General features: G+C 44.0%; 2 protein-coding genes across 5 annotated transcripts in view; one reads left to right on the forward strand and one right to left on the reverse strand.

Moving 5' to 3' along the window:
- Positions 1 to 18,105, forward strand: part of LOC1279930 (dual specificity calcium/calmodulin-dependent 3',5'-cyclic nucleotide phosphodiesterase 1) — a 275,103-nt gene that overhangs the window by 5,772 nt on the left and 251,226 nt on the right. The window lies entirely within an intron of this gene.
- On the reverse strand, positions 274 to 12,183 carry LOC1279926 (larval cuticle protein A2B). The gene is made up of 4 exons (XM_061654129.1): positions 12,049 to 12,183; positions 2,202 to 2,282; positions 1,252 to 1,368; positions 274 to 1,177 (listed from the first exon to the last, which is right to left on the reverse strand). Exons 1-4 carry the CDS (start codon positions 12,058 to 12,060, stop codon positions 818 to 820), a joined length of 570 nt encoding a protein of 189 aa, XP_061510113.1. The 5' UTR covers positions 12,061 to 12,183; the 3' UTR covers positions 274 to 817.

The following is an 18,105-nucleotide window of genomic DNA, read 5'->3' on the forward strand; positions in this document are numbered from 1 at the left end:
CACATTTATAATAACTTTTGCCTTATAGGAAATATTTAGCGGCATTTTAAAGGACGAATGAAGCTATCAAAAATGACCAAAACTAAAACAGTTGCAGGTATATAGCACGAACATTGGAATGAAGTGCAGCCCTCATTAAACTAATCAAAAACAAACAGAGGGATTTAGTTGAGATCCTGTAAAACTCGAACGAATAACTCCTCAATCATATAGTGAATAATCTATATAAATAATAAAAATGTCATCATTATTATTGAGAAAACTCATTCACCATTGTGTTTTCCTTATACGTTATCGTATAGAAACGTAGCAGGGGCAGAATGTAATACTTTATTTTCATCGCAAAAGTTCACTGGGGCAGTGCAGTGTCACATGAGAAAAGAAAACACAACAAGTTGTAACAAGAAACAGAGCACATCAAACTCATAAACTTAAAGGAAAAGGTACAAATAAAGAAAGAAACAAGCACGAGAAAGAAGGAACAACAGTTCAATACGATGGAAAAGTAAAGTACTGCACACTGCTTCAATACTGATCGTTCGTGAAAAATTGCATTAACCTAACAGCTAGAATCAAACAGAACAAATCTGAGTCAATCGGAAAACGGTATTCCTTCGACGGGGCGTGTTGGTGGTTGCGCGCCACCCTTCTCTAGATTACGTGTGTGCGTGTGCATGAGTATTTATATAAAGGTAGGTGCATGTACGTGTACGTATGGCCTGAGTCGAGTCCTTTTATCATCACCGACAGTGATTATCGCGTCCCTGGCGGGCCCTCAGCGTGCGCGCGGAGGGATCTTGCCCGGGAACTTGAACGCTTAACGGTGGTAGACGGCGTGCGAGAGGACGGGAGCGTGCGCCACCACTGGGGCGTGAGCGTAGACCGGGGCGTGCGAAACGTAGGCCGGGGCGTGCGAAACGTAGGCCGGAGCGTGCGAAACGTAAGCGGTGGGAGCCGGAGCGTGGTAGGCAACGGGAGCGTGGGCCACGGCAACGGCCGGAGCGTGGGCAACGGCGACGGTCGGCGCATGGTAGGCAACGTGGGCAACGGGAGCGGCGGCGACGGTCTTCACGACGGCAGCATCGGCAGACTTGCTGACGACGGCGTTGAATCCGTTCACCGGATCGGCCGTGTAGTCGACGGTACGACGGGTGCCATCGGGCTCAACGAGCGAGTACTGCAAGCGTTGGGTGGAAAGTTTTATTTTTTAGTGGAAGGTTCAAGTGGGTGCGCAACTCCTGGAGTACCTACCTGACCCTGCACAACATCACCGTCGCGCGTCTCGTGCTGCTGCTTGTTGTCGCCGGTCAGCGAGTCCTGGACGTCGTAGCTGAAGCTGTACTGCGGGTGAGCATCGTACTCCTCAGTCTGAGGGAAGTGCGCCGGATAAACGGCAACGAAACAGGGAATGAAGAAAATGGATAATGAACCGACCGATAAGAACTTCCACTGTAATTCCCATCCCCGTTGACACAGGGCGGTACAATAAGGTGTGAGGGTTATAGTTCAAGTAGAGAGCATTGCACACAAAGGTATTTTATATTTTCATAAAGCTACAATGTAAAGTGTCTGGAGGTGTATGATAGTAACAATTAATGTCACTTTTAATCAACTTATTGTGTTTTTTTACATTTCATTTACATCGTTCTAATGTAAATTGTATTTTAATTATTGGTATATTAAAAACTTTGCATACCTTTAGGCGTTTAAGTTATTCTTTTATAGCGAACTGAACTATTATTGAAGAAATGGCCAAGGAATTGATTATTTACTCAATAATATTAAGTTAAATTGTTGCTTCTACTGAATGAAACATTAATGAGCACATTTCATCATCAAATAATACTTCGAAATCTTGCACTTCATTAATTACAAGTCAATTAAAGCAATCACGATCCACTAATCGATCGTCTGTCTACTTTGATTATCTTATTAAACGCCCTTTGCTGAACGATTCCCAAACGTAGCAAAGTATTCCACTCTTCTGAACGCGAGACAATCCGCAAGAAAACGTAAAGGTGACGGTGTAAATTAATTAAAAAACTTTCCAAACGAACAAACACTCACACCGGCCCAGCCCGTCCAACAGAACAATACCAGAACAAAGTTGTTCCGTTCATGTTGCGATGCAAATCAGGGAACGGGCTGAAAGCAGCAGCAGGCAGAGGAAGCATTTGGGGGGGCAATTTACTTTAGCTTACCTTTACGAGGGTGGCCGGAGCAGCGACTCCGATCGCGACCGAGTTGACACCGACGGCGACGGCGGCCAGAACAACGAATACCTGTTGCGCGGCGTTGGGCGGGATGTAAATGTCAAAACCATCGAACGGTCGTTGTTTCGGAAGAGAAAATAAAAGAAGAAAAGAGAAGATAATGAATAAAAAATTAATGAAAATAAAAGGTTAAACAACAATGGTGACCGCTCGGGGGCTGTTTTCGATTCAGATTAACACGGAACGCTTCGAAATGGTGGTGACAAGCTTTGGTTTGCTTTCTTTGGCACAGCTTCTCAGCTCAAGTGGTTGTGGTGGTTTTAATGTTGTGGAAAATGGAAACCATTTAACCACACTTTAGTGTGAGGAAAATATCCATTTCGACTCAGTGAGGTTATTTACTCTTCAGGTGAAAAAGACAACATCGTTCGCGGTAGAAAGGAGCGCAATTTCGGTACAAATACTGATGGTTGATGAACCGTCGATGGGAATGGTGTAGCATAAAATTTTATGTACTTTAAACATTGCCAAGCTGGTTCGGATTGGAAGCAGCTTTTTTCGGTTAAAAATAGAGCAACAGTGTGGAACGGTCCGTAATCGTTCGAAACAACTGTTATTGCTCGTTGATGTTTGCTGCTGCAGACACGTCAAACCCTGTGCTATGGAGTTTAACACTTACTGCCTGTTCCAGCCATTGATTGGACACGCCAGCAACATACCAATCGATGGAGCTCTGCGTTCCTTTTACACACCGAAAAGCTATCAGGCAACAAAATGGGTAACTGTCCTGCTGGCAGCAAGGTAAATAGCACAACAAAATCACTTAAAAAAAGGGATTTCTAATACGGCTACCCTTAGAGGGACCAAACATTGCACCAGCTGCTGCTACCGATACGGACACCGTTTTAATGGCGAGAAAAGTGGAGGAAACGATTCCAGCTTACTGTACAATTACAAAACTCTTGGGTGGTTTAATGGTTGGTGCTAAAGCGCTGAGGGGGGAAAGATTTCCCAAGAAATTGCTGTAAAGCAAGCAAATAATAGGTATTATTAAAACGACACGAAAAACCGTTTAATCGCTTGGGAACGCAATCGATGATGGTAGTTTGTAAAATTCGCCGAAATGCGAGGGAAGAGAAACTTTTGAAATACAAAAAAACTGCCCCCTCGTAGGGATATTTTCAACCCAGCAACTAACTTTCCAACGATTGTCACATCGAACGAAAGGGAAAGAACGAATGGCACGCAAAGAATTTTCTTGAAAAAGTTACGATTGACTAATTGACCAAGTTTTGTGACGGTCAGGCATTAGCCACAGCTTACACTTTTAAGCTGTTTTCAATAAGCTACAGGGAGGAGTACAAAAATTTGAGGGGCCTCAAAATGGCTTTGGAATTGTGAAACAAATTTAGGGGAAAATGAGTAGCAGACGGGTTCTTTTATTTCTGTATTTGAAGCTTGTTCCAACACTGTTGCGATGCTTAGTTCATCGCAGTTTTTTTTGTGGAATTAGCTCTGTTTTTGCTATGCTGGGGTGGTTAGAAATTGTAAAGTTTTAATCGACACTGTCATAGTAAGGACATTTTCGATCCAGCGCCACATCTGGTACACCATTTTACGGTGCTTCGTTCACAAACGACTGGCTTAACCCATTTTTTAACAGCAATAAATAAAGCTTTCGAAAATTTTGTTTGTTTGAAAGTAGTTTAGAGTAAGTATGAAGGTGCTTGATACTCCTTTTTTTTCCCTTTCATTTTCTTCCATGAAACGTTGTGAAGTACGCAAAAAAAGGTAAAATAAAACACGGCTTTCTCTTTGCAGGACAGTTTCTTTGCGGAATGGTCTGGTCAAAAAGCTCATTGAAAGTTTAAATTTATAAACTTTTGCCAGTGCTCAAAGCAAGCCTTGAAGGGACGCTTCAGCTTAAGAGAATGCCCACTCAAAGCAGCACTGCAGAGGAATCGCTTTGATGTAGTAAATAGTTTCCTTCCTTTGAAAGGTTGAGTGGATTTTGTTGTTATGATGATTTATTCCGATTCTGCACTCTTTGCGTTCAATTTCTGTGACTAAATAAAAACAAAATACCTCGATAAAGTGTGCAAGTATTGAAGAAAAACATAATCAAATCAATGCCAGCAAATTGATCGATTGGAAATTGAATATGCACCGAAAGGTTCGTGCTTTTTTCCCCCTCTCTGTTGTACGCACGCACAGAGAGAAGCGCAGAGAAACACGCTAAAATAAAACAAATTCCAATATTTAGCGGGCACTCGGATGGATGAGTGGATTAAACGCATCGTAGCGTAATGGGAATTGGGGCCCCCCGGGACGCTTGAATATTGGCAAAGTGGGAAAGAAAAACAATCCTGGCCAGCAATGTTTGGCCAGAGTATTAATTTACGACTACGCTTTGAATGCCCAAAAACACAGCAAAAGGGGGGAGGATTTTGGAGATTTTTTTTGTTTAAAGGTTCTCTGTTTTCTGATTTTTGATTACCATTTTTGTCCGATCGACTGGCTTTTTTGGACTGGCTCTGATGCTCATTCGTTCGTGCGTACTTTTGGTAAGCAAACAGTGGGTAGTTTGCGTTTTCGCAATCATTTTCATTTGTGTGTAAAAGCGGTAAAAGGAAAAAAAAGATGAACACAATGGATACACACAAACACAAACTGGTACACAGTTTGGTAATTAAATTCATGTAACGATATAACTGGCTATCATCACAGTTTGTGGTGGTGGTGAAAGCAAGCTTCACTCAGTTTTTCTTTCATTTGAAAATGAAAATCCTATCATTAGCATTTATGTCATCGATCCTTGTGTTCGGCTCGTCTAAATGGTAATTTCACTGAACCTTGGACTTTCGTCACTTTCTTGCTGCTTCGGTGAACGATGGAGCACTGCAGGAGAGAAACGTTGAGGAAATGGGGGGCTACAATGTCCTTGTACGTAAAAACCGAAAATTTCCACCCGACTGCCCGGCAGGACGGTATTGTCACGGTTTCGACTTTCACAATTTATCATTACGTTGCGTCTGTCACATTTAATCAAAAGTGCTGCTTCACAAAAAAAGCCCCCTGAAAGTTAGCAGCAGCGACAGAAAATTCGTGATCACATTTACAGATGGAACAAAGGAACAAAATGCCAAAAAGCAGCAAAAAACACTTCTTCACGGGCTTTTTTTAAAGATCTTATCGAATTACTGTTTCCTTTGTGGTTGTGGTTTTCTCATTGACCCCCAAAGTGAATGAGCCAACGCAAATGGACGTGCGGTTTGCCTTCCCATACGCGCCGTCTCGATGACTTGCATTCGAAGCGAAAGATTGAATCCCCTCTTACGGTTGCTTTTTCCCTCCTGCTGCCTGTGGTTGATTTGTGGCATCACACATCGAAGAACACATACACAAAATTCAAGTGTATTTGAGTGGAAATGGTTTGAAGAGGAAATGGTTAGACCTGCCGGATTTATTCCCGAACACGGTTCTTAAAAGAGGATCTGCTCTCCTTATGAATACTCCTACCACAGACACACACACACTCAGCTCAGCTTGTATGTGGATGTAATAAAAGGATTATCAAGCGAGCGTGCGAGGATTACAGGTCCAAAAAAGTGGAAAGTTCAACTCGAGCTTTTCGGGGGATGTTTTTTTCGTTGTTGTTGGTGCTCTTTGAGCTTCTCCAAAAAACGTGCAGATTTGAAGCTTGCAAAAAGGATTATAAAGCAACGTATGACACGAAGCTACTGTGCAAACTCGTTTCGGAACCAAGCGATGGGATTTTTCTTTTTCGTCGGAGACGGAAAACGGAGTGCTTTACCCAGAAGAAAAAATCACTCAAAAATATGAAGAGTGTTGAATTTTTGGAAACATTTTCAATAGAAAACTGAAAGCCTGGTGGAAGAGAGCGAGAACAAAATCGCAAATCCGTACGCGATGAAGATTCTCACCCTCCCCACCACCTTCCAGACGATCGATCGCGTATCAAAAGCCTGTACCAAAGGTTCACAAAAATCGCAGCTTTGCGTGATGGAACTGATTGGCCCATTGGCTACCAGCGAATCCAGCCCGGGGAACGCCAAAAGGGGAAACAATTGTGTAGCACGTGGCACCAAATTCCTCGTGATGTTTGCCGTTCACATTCAATTTGTGTAATCGAATTGTGTGTTGTGAGTGATGTGCATGTAGGCGTAGCCAGGAGGTAATTTATTGAGTTGTTTATGATCCGGTGCTAGCCGAATGTGAGGCGTTTTGATTGAACTGTTGTTTTCCGCACACGCTGCTGCTGCTGCTGCTGTTATTGATGCAGATACTCTAACAAGCAAAGAGCACGGAAAGCATGCAACACACTCGTCATGCTTTCGCATTTTATTGGGGGAGATTATGGCGCATAATTGAGGAATAAATAATTCATCCCCCATTGTTCGTGCGTTTGTGCTGGTAGGGCTCAGAATAGCAATGCTGAGGGTGAAACGAAAGTATTTCACCTGATTAGGGTGTATCTTGGTAATGGAACCTCATCAGAAGATTCTACTGTCTACTGGGCAAGGTGCGCACACACTCTATGGATGCCATTACGCAACTGCCATTAGAGAAGAGGTCACCCAAGCGCATCGTCAGCCCTTGCGAGCGGATATGGTAAGGACCGTAATGCTCCCGTTTATGGACGCGCGATGCTCCGAAATGACCAATCCGGAGTGTGCTATTCTTACCCAACCCCCGCCGGGGCTTGTCTGTTTCACTAAATCCTCGTGAAACCGTGCGACCAACCGTACATATTGATTGACTTGGTCTTATCCTTAGCCCGCACGGGAGCGATAGCAAAGCGCCCGAGAACAAGTGAAAGCATCCGCAAATGCCATTATCGAAATTCCCGCGCCAGTGTTCGCGCTGGCCGAAAATAGCACAAGACAAACTGCTCCCCAGAGAAGAAGGTTGGCTGGGTTTTATGACCTACCCCGTGCTGCCACATTGCTCGATGATGAGCTAAAAATGTGATCTGCTTGCATGAGCGCTGGCGACACATTAGCACACATTAACCGTGAGTCTTGGGTATTAGCATTCTGGGGATTGGGAGGAAAGGTTGGGGTGAAGGAGCTTAAAGCTGTGGTTGTGCTATAGCACTTGGAAGCGCTTTTTGGTGGAAAGCGGTTCTCAAAAGGGAGTCTTAAATTTAATAGTTTAATGTGAACGTGTTCTGACATTGGGAATTTCGTCTCGATAGCTGCCTGAAGGACACCGGAAGCTTTGCTCTGTTGAACGGATGATGCGGGAGATGAGGTGCAAATGAACTGTGCAGCTTCGCAAACGAGCTTGCAACACACCAACCTCGGGGTTTACTCGGTAGCAGCTCATCTTGCTCATCGAAAGAGGACCCCGAACCAGGAACACGGAGAGAATTAAATTCACTTCCCTTACCCATCTACCCAAGCATATCTTCACTCTCAAATAGCAAAGAAGATTGAAAAACACCCCCTTCCCGATGCGACGCCCTTTACTTGCCTTTTGCAGTACTTCTGCTGCAGCACCACCACGACCGATTGGCTATCCCAGTATTTTCGGCACAGCAAACGGTTGCGCTCCATTAGGGAGAAGATTTGTATCGAATCGAAGCGATTCGCTTTCGCCATCCATGACCCGAACCATTCCCAACAATCCCAAGCGATCCCAACACAGCTCAAGCTCCAAACACTGGTGGCAGAAGTGGTAGAGCAGGAAAAATAAAGTACCAAGTATCATCGCACTGCAATGTTTCCCTCCTCAGATCGATGATCGAAATAAATCGAATTCCATTACCCAACTGAATCGGGGGCTTGGGTTGTTCGGGTGCTTAGGTTTGATGTAAAAATAAAGCTCCGATTTGGATGGTGCAAATGTTTGTGCGAGCGAAAGCAAATAAACTCGGTTGTGATGGAGCTGCTGTTTGTGGTTTCAACACTTCGCGGGTGTTTTTTTGCTTCTCTGTCCTGCTACTACCAAGATGAATGCAAGGATGTCGGTTGAGTTTCTGCTTCGCCGGCGGCGCTGTACGATTGTTCCCGTTTGGCCAGATTGCAAATTGCACACTTTGAGGTGAAAATTTCATTTCCATTCAGTAAAGCCAGGAACATAAAACAGGTGCAATGTAGTTCGCCGTACATCCCGCCGTACTCCCTCCAAGCGTTTGCGAAAGGAATTAAACCGACCGACTGGCTAAATGAGAGAGTGAAATTTTAATGAAGAAAGCACATCCCAGAAAGTTTACTGGCCCGCTTTCTCGACAAAAACCACCGGATGTACCCTGCCTTCATGGGTACCTCCCACGATTCCCGTCCACCGCCAGTCGATTGTTTGCTTGCCAGTCGGCGAATTCGCACCAAACCAATCTGCATAAAACAGAGCACGGGGAGAGCAGGGAGTGATCCGGCTTCGGGACAACCGGATTCCGGTATCCGCTTCGTCGCTTCTTATTCACCTTCCTCTTTATCCATCCTGCACACAAACACACACAGAGGAAACGGATTTGTGGGCAGCGTGTGGGAAAGCGTGTTTCCTTTCATCGATCGAGTCGGCATCGAGTTAACGACCGCACGTCGAAGGGGTAGCGAAAGGATGGTCTAGTGGAAAAGGTGTGAGCGGCCTGCTGGAAAGTTTGATTAGGACGCCTCCCGAAATGGAATGGTGCAGCAGCGCCTTGCTGACTTCCTAATGAGCGCCTGCCAGTGCGAAATTGCTCTTTGTTGGTGGTGTGGAAAGTTGGCCAACTCCTGCTGAGTCTTTTTGTTAATATTCTTGTTTTATGCTACAGATGTATTTTTGGAGTATTTAAAAGCATACTTTTAAAGCCTTTAATAATTAAAGAAAAATTAAATCTTTAATAATTAAAGAAAAAATATCCTTATATTCGAAAACGCTCACAGTAAAACTCGCCCGTTCCGTGACACATGTCTCATTCGTTACGTATCAAAACGAAAAAAAAAAACAATAAAAAAGGACCTCATCTAAAAAATGAACCGTCACAGTCGCACGTTTCCGTCAGGATTATCCTTCAATAAGTGACGGAACGGGCAAACGGTTCTGACTTCGCAAGGAACGGGAAGAAAAGCCATCCTTCAGCACGTCAGCGCCCTGACCTTTGCCCCCGGTGGGTCGAGCGACATTCAACGCTAATCCGACACTGATCTGTCGTGTTGTGGAATGCGTGTTGGTTAAATGAAAAATTCCACCAAATGAATGGCAGCAAAGCGGTCTCCGGACGGACGAAATCGAAAGCTGTACCGTGCTAAAGGCCACGGTCTGGTCCGGTCACGCCCACCCGGTACGGTACGTGTTTGATGTTGTGAATTGTTATTATATTTACATTTTATACGTGTTCCGGTGCTGTTGGCTTATCCATAAGGAAGCACTAAGCAGCTCCGGTTGGGACAACGAGAAGCAACGTCCCCGGGGGTTTGAGGCATCCTTATCTTTGAGGCAGCGTCCCAAGCATTAACCTCAGAATGATTTATACACCGGCAGTGTTTTGTTGCCGTTTTCCCCGTTTGCCAACGCTTAATGCTGCACATTTGTCCTTTGTAAGCTTTTGGAGGGAGCAATAATTCTCACCGAGGGGAGGGATGAAACTAAGCAGCTGCAACTGATGCCGATATGCGGTGCAGGTGTGCGTCGGAACATGTAAAGGAATGCTCCTCCTTGCATGCCGCGGATAGTGAGCGTCCTGTTTAAATAATTATTTATCAACTCGAGAGCGCTCTCGCTGTGCACGGTGCAGCATCAGCACGGTTCCGGGAAGCGGCGGACATGTCAGGCTAGGTTTCACTGAATAATGCAGCTCATTTTGTGACGTCGAGAGGAAGTTTTCTCGCACCACAGCACCATAGAGTTAGAGAGAGAGAGAGAGAGAGCGCGGGGGAAGGAAACTATTCTTAGGAAAGAGCGCAAGTAATCGGATTACTCAAAACGCCCTTGCAAAACGGGAAACGAGTTGTTGGACGGCGGAGAAGCTGGCGTGCAGGATGGTTTTAAATAAATTGATTTTAATTTCAAATACGACAGTGATTGTGTTATGTGCTTTACTACAATTTGCAGTTTGTTAAAGTGTGAGTAGATTAAAGGCTGCTTTAGATGCATTACTTTCCAAGTCAATTTACTAGGATTGGTGAATTTAGTTGGAAGGTTTAAGCTTACTAAAGTTCATTTTATTTGAACTGACATTGCAATCAAATCTTTTGCTTTAGCTTTTGAGCAAAGATCACTGCCTTGTGAATTCTTTGTTAACCTAAAGCAGCCTTACCACTATTTCAGGTATTTTTCGCCTTTCAAATTATGCCCTGCATAAAACAAATCTTTTGATATTCCTATAATACGCTCTATATTGAACATTCAATGCCTCTTTATACGTATCTACTCTATGATGTTGTTGTTCAAAACAAAAGGTTCCTTTTATACGACACATTACATCATGAATCGGAGCAGTCATGGTGGTTTAATGGCAAACGCATCGGCTTCTGTAGCGACCGGATGTGGTTCTATTCTCATCTGAAATAGTTACTACAGGGACACTCCCTTGTCCGTGGTTAATAATAACTATAATTCACGAAGCACTTTCTCAAGACCAAATTTGGTATGATCGTGCATGGGTATGGAAGACGAAACAACATATCGAAAAACACTTGTGAGATGCGTTGCGTAAAACAGTTTAGCGTTGAGGTTCCCCCCAAAATCCTCCAAACCCATTTAAAAAAAGATTGTTTTCAAAGCACTGCTTGATGCTTATCTTGCAACAACCCATCAAGACAGACACACGCAACACGCAACGCGAGAGCAACCACCTACTTTCCCACGCAATTTAGCTGCTTATTTATTTAAACTTACATTACATTCATTTGCATTTTTGCCTCACATCTGTTAGCAAAACACATTTCACGCGATGCGTTGGCCCGCTCGCTAAATCGCTCCAAAAAAAAAAAACCGCGCATTCAACCACGGGGAAGGAGCCGTTTCGGCGCGAAAACCAGTGAAAACCAAATCACCAACATCCCGCTCCCTTACGCACCACAAACACGCTCTAAATCACGTGAATGAAACGAAATTAGATTTCCTTCTCGATCGCTGCCTAGAGCGCTGCTGCTGCTGTTGCTGCTGCTCCTCCAAAAAGCTCAAAGCATTGGCGTGTGGGATGACGTTTTTCCCCGATTTTGCACAGAAAGCACAGAAAAAGGGCAAAAAAACAGATTAGGTAAAAATGGAAACGAAGGTGAGGACACAACTTTTCGCGCACCAAATTCCTGAACCGAGTGGAGGTTCCCGGTCGGTGCTGTGTTTTGCTTTTCCACTGCTGGTTCATGCTTCAACTTCAACTGTTTCCATTTGTTTCCATTTGACCAACTTTTTCGCTTCTAATCGGGTGCCGGCTTTGCTTGCTCCTCTTGAACAACAGCCGAAAAGTAGTAGACGAAGGAAGTGAAGCAGCCAACTTTTCATCATTGGATTTGTGTTTCCTTTACTTCTGCTCCCACGGCCTGTAGGGTGGTGAGCAATCGACTTGCTCCCGGGAAGGATTTTGAATCAAAAACAAAACAAAAAAATGAAAGGGTTTTCATCCCTTTCATCGGTTCTGTTTGTCTCTATACTTTGCAGAGCGAATTTTTCAGCTCAACGACCACCCAAGGGTGCATGACTCGTTCGTATCAGCACGGATAAGCGGCAACCCTAAAGACACACTAGCACACACACACAGCGTGAAGACACTCGCGGAAAGAATGAGCCGCCGAGTCTGACGGACACGATTCTCTTGACCTTTCGACCCTTCGCTTGACTGCACCACGAGCACCAATTCGACGAAAGAAAGTAAACCCTTTACCTTTGCGAACATTTTGTTGCTGTTGTTGTAGATGATGTTGTAGGAGGTTTGTAAAGCGCGATTGCACTGTGCACACGGTCGGACGGAGACGGTTGTGAATGAATCGAAAGCAAACTACACTTTGATACCGTTTCGCTGCAATCGGCACACTTTATATACGGTGCGGCTGCAAGCGAACTTCTTTCGGGGCGTACGCACGCACGCACGCACGCTAATGGGGCGTAGTACGCAAGCGAAGGAAGCAGCAGCAGCAGCCCGCAGAGCAGGATAGCAGCAGCAGCACCAAGCGACGAACCTGCGCCCCGAATGCACTGCACTGTGTGCAGCGCGGTGGAAGGGCAGCTCATGGCAGTGCGTAAATGTCGCCCCGACGGTGTGTCACAAGGAAAGGGTGAACTCCATGCACTTTTGGGGGGTGGGAGAGTTGAAGGGGAAGGGAGGAGTGTTGGATTGTGCATTCCGCGTACCGGGGCAGGCTCGTACGTGCGTACGCGCAAGACCCTTGACATGCGTAAGTTGCAAGTCTTTGCTTGGGTTGAGATGGGAGAGGGGATGTACCGCATCGCAACCGAAATCGGAACGCCACGTGTGTCGGGAGCGCTGCGTAGACGGCGTGTTTTGTCTCCCACGAGGCTTACACATGATTTTGGGGCACAAGGAGGGGTTGTTAAAAGGGCAGCAGGATCATGTGGTTTGATTTGGGGGCGATCGTTTTGGCATTGAAAAAAAAAACGACAGCTAAATTGCATTATCATCCTGGTCGGGTAGCATTAATCATAGAATATAATGCACTGCAAGCTTCTGGAGAGGAGGGAGGCCGAAAGGGTCTATTAAAAGGGTCATTGCGTGACGGTGGGAAATTTGGGTCGAAATTGAATGGAATCAAATTAATGGAAATGAAACATATACCAGATAGCGTAGATGATTTTCATGGTCAGCAGTAAGATCAGGAGAGTAATTCATATGAGCATGTTTGGTGAAATTATGTTGAGAATATGCGATATACCTTGGTACAAAGATACGTTTAATAGGTTGGCATAATGACCTTGGCACCCATATGTCTTTTCGATGGGTCTAAAGCGAGCCTAAACTATTGTTGAATAAAGATAACACTCTAAGGCGTACGGTTTTGATACGAGGGTAAGGTACGGGTTTTTTTCTCTTTTATCAATGAGGTTTTCTCCTCAAAAAAGTACAAATAGATACTAAGTGTTTGCAATTTTCCTGTCAAGATCTGTTATCCAAACATCCAACTTTAAAAGTCTAAAATCAGAAATGTGATGTAATGATAAAACATTTGTTCTTCTTCTTCTACTTCTTCTTCTTCTTCTTCTTCTTCTTCTTCTTCTTCTTTGACACAACAACCATTGTTGGTTAAGGCCTGACGGTGCCACTAGTGGGATTGGCTTTCAGCGACTTATTGATTACCCATAGCCTAATTGTAAGAATAGTAAGTCCTACTTGTGGAAGCACGACCAATTTGGGGCTTGAATCCTTGTCGGGCATGTTGTTAAGTCGTACGAATTAGCGACTGTACCACAAGAACGGCTCAAACATTTGTTACGCCAGATTTATACTTTGGTTTTGTTTCATTGTACAGATTATTAAGGATGGCACAAGAACAACATCAAGTTGTCTAGGTGTTAGTCCTTCTCTAAACGTCGCGTGAGTCAATTTAAGAGATAATTTTGCAAAAAATGTCACAATAAACTGTTTAATTTATATCGGTGATAGCCTTCACCAGCGGGCGGCGGTCCCGTGGTACAATCGTCAACTCGAACGACTCAATAACATGCCCGTCATGGGTTCAAGCCCAGAATGGATTGTCCCCCCGTAGCAAGGATTGACTATCCCGTTACGTGATACTGTATAAAGCCTTGAAAAGCCTGTATTTGTATATAGGCCGGCATGTCCGCGTAGGACGTTACGCCAAATAGAAGAAGAAGAAGCCTTTACCAGCAGTTATTTTGTGTACGATTTTAGATAAGGGATTCAAAAAGTTCTCTAGCAGCTCTGCACTTAGATGCTTCATATCAAACAGTATTTGGTATTCGTATTTATTAAATTGAGTCATTTGCCCACAATAATCCTACATAACCATACTTAACACTAACTCCTCATTGCTATCCGGTCAATAAGCTAACTAATGTTAGTTAAGTGTGCTACGTTGAATAGGCTTCAATTTTTCTTAGTAAATTAAGAAAATAGGGTTACTATTTCCAAACGCGTTTTACGATCTAACCATACGATCTAATCATCGATCAACCAGCAAGTCAATTAAACGAGTTGAAGAGTAACTGCCTTAAAAATTGGTCACATTTGAACCTAAAATGGATGTTTAAAGAAAAGTATTTCATTAAGCAGATTATGCACACAATTTAATTACATCAATCGTTTATTTTGATCGTCTTTACTGTAGAAAACGACTACCAAAACAAATTCCTTCCAGCTATGGTTGGTCAACAGACCTGTAAAGTTTACTACAGAGTCAACGGTTGTTGCAATATGCAGCACAGTCTTACGATCTCGTACCGAAAACCGTATCACCGGGAATTTCCCAAGCCAAGTTCTGCCTCTCCCCTCCCACATACACACACATTCATCACACAAACACCACGCTTGGGTGAAGCCCCCTGACGGACGACAGCCGTGCCGTGAAAGATTCAAAGCATTTTGCTGCCGCTAGAAGGGAGGTCATAGCGGCGCTTGAAAATGCCGGCAGTGCTTCAACGGCTCTACTGTTTCTCCTCCCCCCTCGTTTGACACGGTGGGGCCACGTCGACGATGGGGGGGGGGGAGAGGTGATAAATCAAACAGCATTTTCCACCGAAAGCAACCCCGCAAAAGGCCACAAAAGGATATGGAATGAGCAGAGGAGGAAGCAGAAAGGAGGGGAGTAGCAGTGAACATTAAAACGACTGCAGAAGCTTGTGCACTAGCTTGTGCACGTGGTACTGCAGTGCTCTCCACAGACCAGTGAGATATGTGGCGAGGTGTTCAATTATGAGTGCTATTCAATGAACAATCATACGACAATGCGACACTTTATGAATAAGTGGCACTGTCTGCTAGCGCGCGGGAAGTAGTTTGTAAAGGGTGTTGTGGTGTAAAGTTCAGGTTCACCAGGTTTGGTGTCTTTTTTGTGAGTTGTTTTTGGGGTGGAGCTTGTCTACAGTCCTGCTCAAGCTTCCGTTCAAGGTGGACAGATTTAGGGCGCACGATATTAATAGACAGCTTACTTGTGTTGTATTAAAAAAAACCTTCATCCTTTGTTCCTTTGGTCGGTTTGCTGCTTACGTAAAGCTTCTTACAATTGGAGAAGAGCAGAACAATGAATGGTGGAATTAAGGATTAGTTTCGTTTGCAAAATTGCTCGCAAGATTAGCTGGGAATTGATTTTTACATTACAATAAAAAGCAGACATTACACAGCAGAATACCAGGAACTCTTTCCGGGCCCACATAGGAACGGCTTTCGTCCAGCATCCCTGACTCCCCCGTTTTCGTTCTCTCGTTTCCATCCTCTACGTGACCTTTCCGCGAGTTAAGCTCCATCAGAAGTGCACCATCGGTTCGTGTGCACATCACGGCGGTAGAATTTAAATTGCTTGCTTTGCTCTTACCCTACGCCGCAAGGGCTCTGCATGTGTGTCCCGGTGCCAGAGCAGCCCCCGGTAGAGAAAAGTCATTTGTCGTGGTAAAGTGCCGTCAGTTGCGTGGTGCTTTTGTGTGCCCGCTGCCAAGGAGCAGTAAGGGCACGCGCCACATGTGGGCTTGGGCTTTGAAGCGCGCGCGCGCGAAAGGTGGCAAATATTTGCACTAACTTGCACGGTTCCACCCTGCCCCAGCAGAATGGGGTTTGTTGGTACAGCATCCCACGTCCACGCCGGATGATGGCGACGGCGAATGGTGATGATGGGCACGTCGGTGCACCATGCACATCATGTCAGCAGAATGCGCTACGGTTGGCGCTGCTGATTGATTCGTCAGCTGACAGGGTGCTGAAATTCGATGCCCGAGCAACATAAATGCATTTCATTAGCGAAAAACTCGGGCGTACCTGGCGTTGTACTGTCGGTCGCTCTTTTGCTCCCCCTCCCTACCCCTGGATGATGTCATTCTAAGGCTGTTGTTTAGTTTTGCTCTTTAATAATAATGAACTTGTTTGTTTTGTAATGATGATGAGAAGGAATGGCGTAGGGAACGGTTTGTATGCACGCTAATTGTGGTAATGTGTGGGGATAGTGGATCTGGAGACGAGAGTTATTTGATATTTTACCGGCATTTACGTGCAATTATAGTTAATTGGTTACAAATCGATGTTGTTTTATTCGAAATTTAGGATCTTTTATTTGTACATATGAACATATTATTCTTTTAAGGCTTTTAATTGTTGGTATTTAATCTAAAATTACTTACTAACAAACTTCATCGTGTTTCATGTTCGTCTAAATCTGCACGATTAAGATACAATAAATGATTAAAAATAAAGTCTGAATAGACTTTTAATTATAAAGTTAAAAAATCAATAACCAATTACTAAATTACCAATCAAGCATTACATTCTTTGAAATTGACAAACTTATATCAACTGAAATGAAACATTAACAACAAGAAATCAATACTATCAATAACAAATGCGATAATAATGTATCTAAAAATATAACAAAAACGAGAAATTATGATTTTGAACGCCAAGGCTTACTAAAAAAAACCAGCAATCATACAATCAAAGATGCAAAATAATTGTACTATTTTGTCATATTTTCAATTATTGTAGTCAGTTTTGCTCTTAAAACAGATTTTAACTATGGTGAATCATTTTATTCATGTTGGTATGTGGCTGTTTTCGTAGTAAATACATCTAACCTCTATTCAGTAAATCCTCATCTAACCTAATTTTTTTCACCAGACAAAACGATCGATGTTCACACATACTTCTGTTCAACACTAACTGTTTCGGTTATTAAGCTCAATCCTCATCATACGAATGATCGCAAATGTAGCATTCGATAAGATGCAATTATTAGTCAATTAATCCTTCAATGTAGTTGGGCCAAATTGAATTTACTTTGAATGTGTACTTTATACAGTTTAACCACTCGATTGTAAATAAAGCAAGAGAAAGCATAGTTCATAATTCAGTCAAGAAAGCATGTGATATTTAGATGTTAAGGTTTATCCTGACCTGTTAACGTTCATAGTATACGTTTGCATCAACACAAAAACAAATATGCAGAACGTATAAATACGACCAGTTAAGAAGCATCAACTTTCAATACGTTCCAAATGTCCCAAATCATCTTCATAAAACACTATATTTCTACTACTTGCACCGAACAATCGGAAATGCATTAATTTCTATGTGCACAACTTACACTTTAAACCTTTCGCAACCAACGCCAAGGTGTGTATGTTTTGACTGCTAAACACCCGTTTTACTTAGACGCATTTTGCACCCACTGGCGCCCTACTGACATCAATACAATTAACGCTCCAATAGCGCAATGATGCCCCTCGGTGGCAAAAAAAAAAAATGGCCAACCCTGTCACTGGCTGACTGTTTGTCGGCTTAGAAATATGATCCCCGGCAGGTGTTTGGCTTAGCCGGTGCGCTACACCAAGCCGCCCGGTTTCGGATTAAAGGCGTTGAGCGGGCGCTAAGCTGCACTGCCGTCGGGCCAGCCGCGGGAGATCATAACCGAATTGCGGTAGCGACAGGCCGGGGACACACGCACACACATACACATACAACCGGATGATGGATCTATGATCCGCTCGCAAATGGAGCGCTATCCGACAGCCAGCGTATCGCGCGTTCTGGTACGTTTGGTCGCGGTAAGCGCAACATTATGCAATTGGCGCTGATGGCTGCCAGCGCTGGCTGGCTGGTGGGATTGAAGAAACCTGATTGATTAATGTTTTGCCGGTGGAGATTGTAAACCTGTTCGGGTGACACATCCGTCCGCTCAAACTAGAACGGGAGTGCATTCATTACAATGTTTGCTTAACAATTTCGGACCGAAATTCGAGCTGGCTGGGTTAACACTTTGCTGGG

Source organism: Anopheles gambiae, chromosome 3 (assembly GCF_943734735.2).
Source record: "Anopheles gambiae chromosome 3, idAnoGambNW_F1_1, whole genome shotgun sequence".
Lineage (NCBI taxonomy): Eukaryota > Metazoa > Arthropoda > Insecta > Diptera > Culicidae > Anopheles > Anopheles gambiae.

Excerpts from the sequence above, each read along its gene's own strand:
- LOC1279926 (XM_061654129.1), bottom strand. Across the intron at positions 1,369-2,201 it reads CTCCGGCCACCCTCGTAAAG|ACTGAGGAGTACGATGCTCA; the intron begins GTAAGCTAAAGT and ends CACTTCCCTCAG. Across the intron at positions 1,178-1,251 it reads GTGATGTTGTGCAGGGTCAG|TACTCGCTCGTTGAGCCCGA; the intron begins GTAGGTACTCCA and ends CAACGCTTGCAG.